The sequence below is a fragment of the Heteronotia binoei genome, chromosome 20 (assembly GCF_032191835.1).
Source record: "Heteronotia binoei isolate CCM8104 ecotype False Entrance Well chromosome 20, APGP_CSIRO_Hbin_v1, whole genome shotgun sequence".
NCBI classification, from domain to species: domain Eukaryota; kingdom Metazoa; phylum Chordata; class Lepidosauria; order Squamata; family Gekkonidae; genus Heteronotia; species Heteronotia binoei.
This window is the reverse complement of record NC_083242.1, coordinates 23377884-23392712: the sequence shown is the minus strand read 5'-3', so window position 1 is coordinate 23392712 and position 14829 is coordinate 23377884. Positions and strand designations below refer to the sequence as shown.

Here is a 14829-nt window from a genome sequence, read left to right as displayed (position 1 = left end):
CTTAATCCATTACATTTTCAAAGAAAAGCAGGAAGCAAAAAACCGGGAGGCAAGAAAGCGGGAAGCATCAATCCCCCGCCCCACAAAAAAAGAAAGATATCCCCCTTCCCCTCCACAGGTGCTCCTTGGCTGGCAGTGCAACCTTGTAGCAGCCCTGCAGGCCAGTGTAAGGAATATGGATAACTTACGAAGAGATGAGCATAGTAGTGGCAGTGGGGAGGAGACCGTAAGACTTATTCATAACAAAAAAAAATGGCAAGGCACTTGACACCAAGCACACGTGATGCTTCTCCCCACCTTATTGCTTTGTCTCATTGTTTCATATGTAAGCTCCTTGCTGCAGGGACCCCTGAAAATTTTGATGGTTCCGTATCAATAATGACAAAAGCTAACGAATTGCCTCCAGCCATTGGGAAGGGGAGCGTTCAGTGGACCATGTGTGCCCGTTTGCATTGTACTGCTAAAGTGTTTATGGTGGGTCTGTTTTGGAGCATCTTGAAGCAATGTGGGACCAGTGCATTTACTCTTGACACTTGAGCAAGCTGCTTTCTATTTTTCAAGTGGTTATAAGAACAGTGCAGGTTGACACCCTTGCACCTCATTTTGTTACAGTCTTACATAGAGTACTTGCGGAGCCTGCCAATTACAACTCACCCGGGAGTCTTTGGTCTGCACGAGAATGCAGATATCACCAAGGATAACCAAGAAACTAACCTGCTTTTCAATGGCGTCTTGTTGACTCTGCCCAGGCAAGCAGGGGGAGGAGGCAAATCCCCGCAGGTAAGAAAACAAATAGACAGACAGCCCACACCTGCTCTGCTGTTGATCTTTGTGTTTGCTGTAGGGGTTTGATCCATGTGTTTGGCATTTGTGCCCAGCTGGCTGGTGCTTAATAGCTCCCCTCTGCTAGCAAAAAAACAAAGCATTTCTTCACATAATGCATAATTCTCTTGACAGAATTTGCTGCAACATGCAGTGATAGCTACCGCTCGGATATATTTCTAAGAAGGTTTAGACCAGGCATCCCCAACCTTTTTGAGCCTGTGGGCACGTTTGGACTTCCGACCCAGTGAGCTGGGCACAGCCACAACGTTTTTGCCATGGAGGTGGAGCCAGCCGCAAAGTGGCTGCCACAGCTTACTTTCAGTCACGCAGTCAAGATACTTGTAAAGAGAAGAAGAGATTGGATTTATACCCTGCCCTTCACTACCTGAAGGAGTCTCAGAGCAGCTTAAAATCTCCATTCCCTTCCCCTCCCCACAACAGACAGCCTGTGAGCAGGGCCAACCTTGCCAATAGGCAAACGAGGTGATCGCCTGGGGCACCAGCCTTCTGGGGGCTCCGAATCGGGCACTCCCATGTGATTCAGTGACATTATCAGTGTGTGTGGGGGGGGGGGCGGGGTTGCCAGAAGTTACACTTGCCTAGTGTCCTGACAGTCTAGGGCCAGCCCTGCCTGTGAAGTAGGTGGGACTGAGAGAGCTGTGACAGAAACTGCTCTTTATAAACTGCACTTTATTTAAAACGATCACTTGGCAGACACCAGGAAAGGTGAGCCGTGGTACCCACAGGTGCCATGTTGGGGAACCTGACAAGACCCAGCAGATAGGTCTGTCAGAGGTGGAACCTTCATGCTGAGCACATGAACACATGAAGCTGCCTTCTACTGTATCAGAGCCTTGGTCCATCAAGGTCAGTATTGTCTATGCAGACTGGCTTTCCAGGGCTGTCAAGTCCTTGCTGTTTTTCTGTATCTGTGATATGTAACCTGAGGAATGTATGCGTAGACTGCTAGAGCAACGGAAGTTACCTGCTTGCCTCCTGAAGCTAGAAACCTGCTGACACCAAAGGTCACGGCTCCTATCTTGGGATCTCTGTGCCAAATGCTTTGTAGTGAATGCCTGTGTGAGTTGTAACCACTAAGTTCAAAGTAGTTTTGCGCCTTGAACATAAGAACATAAGAGAAGCCATGTTGGATCAGGTCAATGGCCCATCCAGTCCAACAGAGTCTAACACTCTGTGTCACATACTGGCCAATATATGTGTGTGTATATACATACATACATACATACATATACATACATACATACATATACATACATACATACATGTATGTATATATATACATACATACATACATATATATATATATATATACTGTGGCTAATAGCCACTGATGGACCTCTGCTCCATATTTTTATCCAATCCCCTCTTAAAGCTGGCTATGCTTGTAGCCGCCATCACCTCCTGTGGCAGTGAATTCCACATGTTAATCACCCTTTGGGTGAAGAAGGACTTCTTTTTGTCCATTTTAACCTGACTGCTCAGCAATTTCATTGAATGCCCATGAGTTCTTGTATTGTGAGAAAGGGAGAAAAGTATTTCTTTCTCTACTTTCTCCATCCCATGCATAATCTTGTAAATCTCTATCATGTCACCCCACAGCCGACGTTTCTGCAAGCTAAAGAGCCCTAAGCATTTTAACATTTCTTCATAGGGAAAGTGTTCCAAACCTTAAATCATTCTAGTTGCCCTTTTCTGCACTTTTTCTAGTGCTATAATATCCTTTTTGAGGTGCAGTGACCAGAATTGTACACAGTATTCCTAATGAGACAGCACCATCAATTTATACAGGGGCTGATTTGTTTTCAATTCCCTTCCTCATAATTCCCAGCATGGCATTGGCCTTTTTTATTGCAATCACACACTGTCTTGACATTTTCAGTGAGTTATCTACCTCGACCCCAAGATCTCTCTCTTGGTCAGTCTCTGCCTTGATTTAGAGTTCCCCTTTTAATGGTCTATGCAAGAGTCTCTAATCCAGGCGCTATTGCTGTATCTCAGTTTCGACACTGGCTGTATGGCAGTGTACCTGTATATCTGCCTTACAATAAATACTAATCCATCAAAATGGAGAGACATCATTATTGAAGGAATACCAGGACTTGACAAGGGCTTAGGCAAAAGTTTTTCTCATTACCTGCTGTCTGGTTCTTTTTAACTGGAGATGGCAGGGATTGAACCTGGGACCTTCTGCATACCAAGCAGCTGCTCTTCCATTGAGCCACTGCCCCCCCCTGAGTGTCAACAGTGGGGAGGGCTCTTGCCTTCTTAGCCTTTTTATGGGCCTTCATGGGGAGCATCAAGCTGGTCACTATGGGAATTGGGATGTTGAATTGCATGAAAGTCTCCTAGCTTTCTCATGTACACCTGCAAACTGTGTTCCCATCCACCTGAAGTTTTCTGAAATAATTTAGGCTGCACATAAGGCCTTTCCCCATGATTTCCCCTCCCCTGGTAGTACATGTACAGCACTTCCTCACTTGTAGGAAAGCCAGATGTCTTTCTTCTGAATCACATTTGCATTGTGTGGAAGTGTAACACTTTTTCAGTAGGAATAAAGCATGTGTCCCCCTGGCCTCATGCAATAGTAGCATAGTAGATAAAGAGTTTTGATGGCCAAGGTTCATAATCCAAGGTGCAAGGCAGAGAGTTTATTTAGTGACTTCACTGTTCATGGTGGGAGCTGAGAAATCCCTGTAGAAGATCCCCTGACAAAGCTCACAGCAAAATGCATAGAAATCCATAAGACCAGAATAAACTCTCTGCCTTGCAACTGGTTCTTTTTCATTCTTCCTGCCCGTTGGTCCAGCCATCATTTTCCTGATCAAGGTTCATAATCCGACACTCAAGCTTCCCTAGGCCTGTTTCATCAAGAATTACTTGCTTAAGGAGCAGAGCTTCCTCTGTCAGCCTTATCTCTCCCTATCTTGGGTGGTGATTCTAGTAAGTCATCCTTTATGTTATGCAAGGGATGAAGAGCTGTGATTAACAACAGCTGTTGGGACCAGCACAAGAGTGGGACTGGCCAAAGAGGGGACAGGGGGAGGAGAGGGAGGATGACTGAACACATGAAGTTGCCTAATACTGAACCAGACATTGGTCTATCAAGTTCCATATTGTCTACTCAGACTGGCAGTGGCTTCTTCGGGGTCTCAGGCGGGGGTCTTTCACATTACCTCCTTCCTGGTTCTTTCTAACCGGAGATGCAAGGGATTGAACCCGGACCTTCTGCATGCCAAGCAGATGCTGTACTGCTGGACCACAGCCCCTTCTGCCCTCTCTGCCATTGGGGAAGGGAGGCAGAAGGCCGATCGGATTATGTTCAAGTCAATAAAGCTGTGATGACAGGTGAATCCAATCAAAGCCTGCTGCAAATACACCATGCCTGATATTCTGATCACCTATAAGATGGCAGGGCCAAACTGGAAGAGGCTAAAGCAGAGACCTAGAGGGAAGATTAAATTGGAAGGGAGAGAGGTGATGGTGGGAGAGGAGAACCCCGTCTTTCCCTTGCCTGTGGCTTCGGCCTCCTCTTCCAGCAGAGGAAACACAGAGAGAGCCAGTTTGGTGCAGTGGTTAAGTGTGCGGACTCTTCTCTGGGAGAACCGGGTTTGATTCCCCACTCCTCCACTTGCACCTGCTAGCATGGCCTTGGGTCAGCCATAGCTCTGGCAGAGGTTGTCCTTGAAAGGGCAGCTGCTGTGAGAGCCCTCTCAGCCCCACCCACCTCACAGGGTGTCTGTTGTGGGGGAGGAAGGTAAAGGAGATTGTAGGCCACTCTGAGACTCTGTCCTTGAAAGGGCCGCTGCTGGGAGAGCCCTCTCCAGCCCCACCCACCTCACAGGATGTCTGTTGTGGGGGAGGAAGGGAAAGGAGATTGTGAGCCGCTCTGAGACTCTGTCCTTGAAAGGGCCGCTGCTGGGAGAGCCCTCTCCAGCCCCACCCACCTCACAGGGTGTCTGTTGTGGGGGAGGAAGGTAAAGGAGATTGTAGGCCACTCTGAGACTCTGTCCTTGAAAGGGCAGCTGCTGTGAGAGCCCTCTCCAGCCCCACCCACCTCACAGGGTGTCTGTTGTGGGGGAGGAAGGGAAAGGAGATTGTGAGCCGCTCTGAGACTCTTTGGAGTGGAGGGCGGGGTATAAATCCAATATCATCATCTTCTTCTTCAGAGAGAGCAGCACTCATGACTTGTCTAGGAGGCAGAGTGCAAGGGGAAAGTGCCAACCAGGGGGAAGGACTGAGCTTCTCCTGGCCAAACTGCCAACCTTGCTTGTCTCAGGGAAAGTACTTATCCAGTTTGGTGTAGTGCTAGTTTGGTGTAGTGGTTAAGTGTGCGGACTCTTATCTGGGAGAACCGGGTTTGATTCCTCACTCCTCCACTTGCAGCTGCTGGAATGGCCTTGGGTTAGCCATAGCTCTCACAGAAGTTGTTGAAAGGGTGACTGCTGTGAGAGCTCTCTCAGCTCCACCCATCTCACAGGGAGTCTGTTGTGGGGGAAGAAGATAAAGCAGATAGTAAGCCGCTCTGAGGCTCTGATTCAGAGAGAAGGGCGGGGTATATATCTACAGTCGTCTTCTTCTTTTGCACTGAACCTACTTCAGTTGGGTAATAGAGATGCGAGATCTCAAGGGGCAGACTTGTCCAGAGAGGTCAGTTCCGAGTGAAGACGGCAGGGAGACAGTTAGCACAGGACTTAGGGTTGCCAGGTACTTACCGTGCACTGGAGGGGGATGAGAAGGAGCCTTCCAGGAATGTGGTGAGGCTCTACTGATGCAATGACATCACATGGAACTGACGTCATCATGTTGGGGGTGTCATGTGGTGACGCTTTAGTATGAGGACAAAACTCTGTGGTAAAATTGCCCTCAAACCATAGAGTTTTGCTCCCAAGCCAGAGCATCTCTGTGCAATGTTCCCGGTGTGACATCACTTCTTTCTGACATCATCATATTGGTGATGTTGCTGTTTGGGGACAGAGTTTCCCCTGCTGGTCAGCTGTGAGCAGAAGCCCACAAAGGCAGGGCATCCCCCCACCTGTGGCATGGGAACCCTACCAGGACAGTTTTTTAACCAACGAAGCTGTCGTTCCCCTGGTCTGTCTTGGCACAGTGCACTGGCTTTCAAGGTCCTTCTCAACACATGTGACTCAGCATCTTTTACACCAGAACCTCGGGGCCTTCAGCAGGCAAAGAACGTGCTTTGCTACTGAGCTATGGCAAAATTTGTATCAGGTCTTCAGCTTAAGCTCCTTTGAAATGATCAGAGACTACACCTGGAAGATGACCTCTGAGGTTTACCATGTGCATCTCTGGGGAATAAGTTCCTGGCATATCATATATGGAGGGGGGGAAATACCAGTGCTGTGTTTTGATGTGATTTCTGCTGCACTCTGCCAGCAACGTGTTTACTGTAAGGAAAGCCAAAGAAAACGAGCAGCACCAGGAACATTTTTTAAACCTGAAGACTGAATTATAGATGAAGGTGGATATACAGGCAAGGAGGTTTTTGAGATTTACTCACGTTTCCTGATTGTAGGAAACTGTTGAGGAGCTGGCACAGGATGTCCTTTCCAAATTACCAAATGATTTTGACTTGGAAAGTGTGATGATGAAATATCCAGTGCTTTACCAGGAGTCCATGAATACGGTCCTGAGGCAAGAACTAATCAGATTCAACAGGTAAGATCCCCATTGCTTCTGTGGGTAGGCAGCGGCTGTATTTTTACCCCACCAAACAGCCAAAACCCAAAGCAGCTTACAAACACTTAAAAACCAATACTGATAATGTAGCGTGGAGTTGGATCCTGGAGGGGCAGTGACTATGAATTGGCCAGAGGTTGGATACATTCAAAAAATGGATTCCTTATTGGTGGAAATAGCTTCAATTTCTCCAAGTGTGCCTAGCAGGAAAAGAGATATTGGCCTGTATCCAACTATTATACTCAGCCAGAGCCGGCCCTGCCACTGGGCAAACTAGGCATTTGCCTAAGCACCAGCCTTCTGGGGGTGCCAAATTGAGCACCCTGCCCCCATGTGACTCAGTGAGGCAGCTGCTCTCCAAGTTGCAAGAGGCACAGGCAGTGTGGGCTTTCTCCCTGCTTTTGCATCCCCGGAGCCCATAGGATAGAATGGAGAGATCTGACTGCTGCTGCAACACGATGTTAGAGAGGGGTTTTTAAAACTTTAAATCCCTTCTCTGGGGTTGCATCACAGAGGCGGCCCGATTCCTCCATTCTAGCCTATGGGTCCATAGAAGGGGTGGCCAAACTGCGGCTCTTTCACTCATATTGTGTGGCTCTTGAAGCCCCACTGCCCCGTTGTCCAGCTTGGAGAAAGCATCTGTCTCTTTAAATCACTTCTCCAAGCCAAGCCAGCTGGCAGTTTGGAGAATGCATTTAAAGTTAAAGTTACTTTCTTTCCATCTCGCCCTCAACTATTTTTCCTTCCTTCCTTCCTCCCTCCCTCCCTCCTCTCAAACCTCTGACATTCATGTCTTGTGGCTCTCAAGCATCTGACATTTATTTGGTGTGGCTCTTACATTAAGCAAATTTGGCCACCCCAGGTCCATAGGATAGAATGGGAAGATCTGGCTGCAGCAACCCCAGAGAAAGTGGTGGGGAGGGACACAAGTAGTTAGCTTTACGTAGGGTGCCAAAGGGTCTAGGGCTGGCCCTGCACTCTGCAAAATTTGGAGCCTTCCAGTAGGCTAAGGAGTCTTCTCCCAACGTAAATAGCTCTTCCTTTACTGCTGTTGGAAGAAGGTTCCTTTGGCTGAAGGAAGGCTTCAAACTGTGCTGAGCACAGCAATAAGGATAAAGGGTGGCAACTTTTTGCTGCCTTTTTTTGGTTCTTATAATTAAGAACCTTCACAATTAAGAGCAAGAACCTCACTGTTTTCCATGGGCTGAATGCTAAGATTACTCAAATTGGCGGGTGTCTTTTCACTGATTTCAGTGGACTTTGAGGCAAACCAAATTAACACTGGAAACCAAAGACAAACCTTGGGGTTTTCAGCTCCATTTCCTTCCACGGCAGACTTACGGAGGTCGTGCGAAGCAGCCTGATCAGCCTGGGCAAAGCCATCAAAGGCCTTGTGTTGATGTCTTCGGAACTTGAGGATGTTTTTAACAGCATGTTGGTGGGCAAAGTGCCCTCAATGTGGGCAGCCAAATCCTACCCTTCGCTGAAGCCGCTGGGGAGTTATGTGTCCGACCTCCTCACACGACTGGCCTTCTTCCAGGTAGGCTAAAGTGTTTTTATGTGCAGAGACCACTGTCGATCCCGGCAGAATCTGGGTTCAGGTAGCCAGCTCAAGGTTGACTCAGCCTTCCATCCTTCCGAGGTCAGTAAAATGAGGACCCAGCTTGCTAGGGGGAAAGGGTAGATGACTGGGGAAGGCAATGGCGAACCACACTGTGAAAAGCCTGCTGTGAAAACGTCATGATGTGATGGCACCCAGAGCTGGAAACGACTGGTGCTTGCACAGGGGGACTGACTGCCTTTATCTTTTTACCACTGTCAAGAGTAGGTTCATATCAATGATCAATTATAGTTATTTAAGGATTTGGGGGCTCATTTTTTTGCATCCTGCTCTTTGTTTTGGTTTTGTTTGGTTCCATTTGGTGTTGGGTTTTTTTTTATTTTGACCGTATATCATGTTTTGATTTTATATGGATTCACTTACACTTATATTTATACACACTTGCATGTGTAATTGTTCTTTTAATTTGCTATGTTTCTAATTGATTCCTTATCTAACACTGCTTTTGCAGTGGTTTATAATTGTGTTCAGATAATGTGTAATTTATTTTGTGGCTAGGTGGGGAGCGACTATTCTTTGTTTGCTGTAATTGTTGTTTTAATTTGTTTTAATGAGCGTCTGTTGCCGTTTTATATATAGTGTATTTTAGTTGTAGCGAGAGAAATTTAAAATTTAAATAAATACAATGTTTTATTGCTGTTTATTAATTTTGTATCAGCCACCTTGAGAATCAGTTGATTAGGAATGCAGCATTACCAAATCTTTCAAGTAAATCAATTTAAGGGTAACCCATCCCTACAGCGAAAAGTCTTCTTGAGCGAATGCAGAGCGGGTGCAGAAGAGAACAATGAGGATGATCAAAGGCCTGGAGGAAGAACCCTCTGAGGAAAGGCTGAGGGCCTTGGGAATGTTCCTCTGGAGAAGAGGAGATTGAGGGGGGACATGATGGCTCTCTTTAAATATTTGAAAGGCTGTCGTTTAGAGGAGGCAAGGAGCTGTTCCACTTGGCAGCCAATTTTAGGACACAAAGCAATGGGCTCAAATTGCAAGCAGAAAAGCACCAGCTGGATATTAGGAGAAATTTTTTTTAGTCAGAGTAGTTCAGAGGTGGAACCAGCTGCCTAGGAAGGTGGTGAGCTCCCCTTCATTGTCAGTCTTCAAAATGCAGCTGGATGATTCTTTGTCGGAGATGCTTCAGGCTGATGCTGCATGGAGCAGGGGGTTGGGCTAGATGGTCTGTATGGCCCTTTCCAATTCTAGGATTCTGTGAGTGGTTACTTACCCAGAAAAAATCCTTATGGGGATGTCTGTAGTTCACAGTACTGTTTTGCATGCAGAAACAATCCTTGGCATCTGCATTTAAAAGGGTCTTAGGAAGCAGGTTTTGGAAGAGGCTTTCCTCTGCTTGAGAGCCACTGCAGTGAAGACAACATCTAGGTAGACTACAACGGTGTGTGCAGATACTATTTCTTTCTTTCTTTGGGCCATGTACGTTATATCCCCACTTTAAAAATTTTTTAGCTAACTGAACCTCAGTTTATACTGGCAGCATTAACTTGTCCAGACTGACAATTTTGGGCTATATCAACAGAAGTATAGCGTTCGGACCACGTGAAGTAATGGTTTCGCTTTACTCTGCTCTGGTTAGGCCTCATCTGGAGTACTGTGTTCAGTTTTCGGCACCACATTTTAAGAAGGATCTAGACAAGCTGGAATGCATCCAGATGGGGGCGATGAAGATGGTGAGGGGTCTGGAGACCAAGTCCTATGAGGAAAGGTTGAAGGAGCTGGGCATGTTTAGCCTGGAGAGGAGGCTGTTGAGAGGTGATATGATCACCATCTTCAAGTACTTGAAGGGCTGTCATCTAGAGGATGGTGTGGAATTGTTTTCTGTGGCCCCAGAAGGTAGGACCAGAACCAATGGGTTGAAATTAAATCAAAAGAGTTTTCGTCTCAACATTAGGAAGAACTTCCTGACCGTTAAAGTGATTCCTCAGTGGAACAGGCTTCCTTGGGAGGAGGTGGGCTCTCCTTCCTTTGAGGTTTTTAAACAGAGGCTAGATGGCCATCTGACAACAATGCAGATTCTGTGAATTTAGGGGGAGGTGTTTGTGAGTTTCCTGCATTGTGCAGGGGGTTGGACTAGGTGACCCTGGAGGTCCCTTCCAACTCTATGTTTCTATGACAGTCAGGAGCCAGCAAACAATGAGTGTCCGTTCGCTTACAGGCAGAGTGGCTGCATGCCCCCTTGCCTGTGGAGCTTCCTTCCACCCCCCCCCCCCCCTCAGTAACAAATATTTTGTTTTCTTTTCCTTCGCATGAAACCCAGGATTGGATCAAGCATGGATCCCCGAATGTGTTTTGGATATCTGGGTTCTACTTTACGCAGTCTTTTCTGACAGGCGTTTCCCAGAACTACGCTAGAAAATACACCATCCCAATAGATCATATTGGGTTTGAATTTGAGGTAAAGTATGCACGGAACTGAACTTGGGAAGCTTCAGTTAAGATCATGAGGAATAGAATCTATAGTAACCTGACGTCCACCAACAAAACAAGAGATTGGAAGTGTATCCACACAGGCAGCCTTCTCCTTTGAACTGTATTTAGAAGAAGAAGAAATTGGATTTATATCCTGCCCTCCACTCTGAAGAGTCTCAGAGCGGCTCACAATCTCCTTTATCTTCTTCCCCCACAACAGACACCCTGTGAGGTGGGTGGGGCTGAGAGGGCTCTCACAGCAGCTGCCCTTTCAAGGACAGAGTCTCAGAACGGCCTACAATCTCCTTTACCTTCCTCCCCCACAACAGACACCCTGTGAGGTGGGTGGGGCTGAGAGAGCTCTCACAGCAGCTGCCCTTCCAAGGACAGAGTCTCAGAACAGCCTACAATCTCCTTTCCCTTCCTCCCCCACAACAGACACCCTGTGAGGTGGGTGGGGCTGGAGAGGGCTCTCACAGCAGCTGCCCTTTCAAGGACAACCTCTGCCAGAGCTATGGCTGACCCAAGGCCATTCCAGCAGGTACAAGTGGAGGAGCGGGGAATCAAACCCGGTTCTCCCAGATAAGAGTCCACACACTTAACCACTACACCAAACTGGCTCTCCTAGGGACATTCCCTCATGTGGAGCCTCTCTTGCAGTCTCTGGATTGATAATGCTGCAGGAGAACCATTGTGGGCTCCCTGAGTGTTACATTCCAGAGGGAATGCTTATCCAGGTTTGGTTTCCTGTAAATGAGAGAGCTCCAGGGACCTGAGACATCTTTGTAATCCTGCCTTTCTTTTCAAATCCATCGGCAGGGCAGAAGCAAAGAGGCACTCCTACAAGTCAAAAGATTCCATCAGGGAGAAACTTGGATACCCTCCCAGAGCTGCACCCCAAGTTTCAGTTAGCGCCAGCTAGAAACTCCCAGCTCTCTCATTCTCATGCCCTGTGCCTCCTCCCACTGCCAACTGCTTGTGCCCCCACCCCCACCCCCCAAAAAAAATCTGCCTTCAGCTGGAAGGGTGACATCTACAAATTCTGATGAATTCTCATTAAGAGAGACAGAGAGAGATTCACATGTTATCAGGGACATCTTTTGAGGTTTCGCTCAATATCAGTCAGGGAGGCTTCTCTGGTAAATGCAAGGAAAGCTTTGAAAGATCAGTAGCAAACACTCAGCAAGGTCTTCCTTGCCAGAACTGACACAAACGAAACTCAGTGAATATTTATAGATGCCTAGAATGGTTACATTTGCACACCTAGTATTTTGCGCGCTTAACGCTTTTAAAAAGATTCACAGGCCTCACATTATTTACGTCTACTCCAAGGTTAATTATGAGTGGGTAATAGCATCTGGTGGAACTGTGTCCGTCCATCTCCTAGGAGACCAGATAACAGCATTCCACTGAAGTAACATTCAAAGCCCATGGTTCCCACCAAGCTCCCCCTTTTTAACAGTTGTTAGAGCTATAATAGAAAACTAAAGTGAATTATACGCAGGTTACATGAAATGGAAGTAAGATTACATGATATAAGTACAGTAAACAATCATAATATATGAATATAATACAGAAGTATGATAATACCAAACTACATAACATGTGATTAATGAGCAAAGACAATAAGCCAGTTTGGTGTAGTGGCTAAGTGTGCGGACTCTTATCTGGGAGAACCGGGTTTGATTCCCCACTCCTCCACTTGCATCTGCTGGCATGGCCTTGGGTCAGCCATAGCTCTGGCAGAGGTTGTCCTTGAAAGGGCAGCTGCTGTGAGAGCCCTCTCCAGCCCCACCCACCTCACAGGGTGTCTGTTGTGGGGGAGGAAGGGAAAGGAGATTGTGAGCCGCTCTGAGACTCTTCTGAGTGGAGGGCGGGATGTAAATCCAATGTCGTCGTCGTCGTCTTCTTCTTCTTCTTCTTCTTCTTCTTCTTCTTCTTCTTCTTCTTCTTCTTCTTCTTCTTCTTCTTCTTCTTCTTCTTCTTCTTTCTTCTTCTTTCTTCTTCTTCTTCTTTCTTCTTCTTTCTTCTTCCTTCTTCTTTCTTCTTCTTTCTTCTTCTTTCTTCTTCTTTCTTCTTCTTTCTTCTTCTTTCTTCTTCTTTCTTCTTCTTCTTCTTCTTGGAACTGGATCCTGACCCCGATGCTCTCACTATCCCTTCCTAGCAAGGGACAGTCCTGGCATTCTGGTCCTTGGCTTGGATCCTGTGCCGTGTGAGTGGAGCCACTTCCCTGCCCCTGCACACCTTAAGTCTTGTGTACTCCCTGTGGAACACTGTAGTGGCCGTGAAAGTGAGGGGCTGCAGGGAGAGCAGGGAAATGTCAAGCACTGCACAATCTCCATCAATGATGAGCTTTATGAGGGTGAAATCATAGGAGTTTATTCACAATGAAGAAGTTACAGGGCCAAGACTACATCTTGGTAGAACTAGGTTCCGCAGGTACAGACAGATATATCTATTGCATGATCCGGACCATTACAAGTTTGAAACAAGGAGCACTGTTGTTCTCTACCAACGAAGCATCCCCCTTTCTTCACCTTGTGCTAATTCCAGTTAGAACAAGTGACATCAAAAGCGATAAGTCTCTGAATGTAGTTGACCTTGATGCCTAGGCGCACCACATAACTCAGGGTGAAAATAGGTTACTTGTAAGTTTCACAGACAAAACACATTTGATTAGCTTGCCAGCTATTCTAGCGACACAGCAATGAGGTTACAAAAGTCTGGATCAAAATGGAAGTGCTTAGGACAAGAAGAATTCTTGACAGGAAACTGGCAAAAACCACCCTTGCTCCTCCTCTTCTGTAAGTGGAAATCCCAAGTTGCGTGTGGAAACACCCGCATGGGGAAACTCTCTGGTGACTCTTGAACACACAGCGAAGAAGAAGAAGCAGCTTTCAAGAAACAGTGTGAAGGGGAGGGTCCTTGATGGAGGGAGGAAGGCAGACTGTTCCAGATGTGGGACAGAAGGGAAGGCACAACAGTCAGAATAGGAGGGGAAGGCTCAGGACTGGTGGAGGAGTAGGAATAGACCAAGAAGGGAAATATAGGGACATGAGCAGGATGGAGGATGTCATAATCACTGTGGTCTAAGCCAGAGATGACCAAAGAGAATATCCAGATACGCTCCCAAGATTAATTGTCTTCCCTCCGCAGCCAGCAGTCAGCCTTTCACTGGAGATTATCCAAATTCAGATGGCCTGGGTAACAGGGGAATCCTAAGGCATCTCAAACCTGAAGAGGAAAGAGGAAGACTTTCTTTTCTGTCTCCTTTCACTTCTGGTCAGCTGGATGGATTTCTGAGGTTGTGGTCCCTTAGGATCCATTCAGAGCTTTCAAAGGCCAGAACTGGCAAAGGCCATTTTCCTACTTAATTGATCCCTTCGTGTAGGAAGATAATAGTCTGTAAAATGTTCAATAATAGATGACAGGTATTAATGCTGAACGGAAAAAAGAGAAGAGGGAAAAGCAAGCGCATTGGGAGATTCTATCGTCCTGTCCCGGTACATGCCAGGGGAGAACTGTGTAGAAGCGGGTTTGGAATAAATAAGTCCGGGGCGTATTGCGAACTAACTTTAATGAGCTGACAGAGATTCCGGAGCCTGGTGTTTGCAGCCTTTGTAGACACTCCTCTGCATTCTTTATATTGAAGAGTCCTGTCAGAAGCTAGTGGGGAAGAGGAAATGTGAATACTAATCCTTGGAGGTACTCTGGATACTTTCCAGACAGCTCTGACTGCAGGAGTTGGATATAAATATTTCCTACCTATGCCTACGGAAGGCATCAGCAGCCAGTGTGTGTGTGTGCGCGCATACACACACACACACACACCACTGGCCAGGGCAGATTTCTAGCCCCAGAATGTATGTGGGGGCTGTAGTGTATTGCGTTAGCACACGATGGCAACCATTTCGTTAGCACGCAAGAGCGTTAGTCCAAGCCAGCATGGCCAGCAGAGGTGACTGGGGTAGCCCCAGGCGACTCCGCACAGCGCGCTAAGCACCCGCCAATCACCATCAGTGGCGGGAAGTTTAACTGGCCAGGATTGGACTGGCCAGTCTGGGAGGCTGTTCCGGGCAATGTTTATAAGCGGGGCCCGGCCCGCGTGTTCTCTCTCTCGTGTGTGATGTACCTCCAATAAAGTATGTTGCCCGACCAACGTCTCCAGATCTGGTACATTACAGTGGCGACGAGGATGGGATTCTAGCCACGTCGGCTACATCGGAGACAGGGCAACCCACAGG

At 47.1% G+C, this 14829-nt stretch overlaps 1 protein-coding gene across 1 annotated transcript in view; it reads left to right on the top strand.

Annotated features, from left to right (window-relative positions):
• DNAH3 (dynein axonemal heavy chain 3) overlaps positions 1-14829 on the top strand; it is a 169926-nt gene that overhangs the window by 147455 nt on the left and 7642 nt on the right. The window contains exons 57-60 of the mRNA XM_060261037.1: positions 613-780; positions 6380-6522; positions 7879-8083; positions 10434-10571. Of these exons, the coding sequence (XP_060117020.1) occupies positions 613-780; positions 6380-6522; positions 7879-8083; positions 10434-10571 (654 nt within the window). The remainder of the gene's footprint in view (positions 1-612; positions 781-6379; positions 6523-7878; positions 8084-10433; positions 10572-14829) is intronic.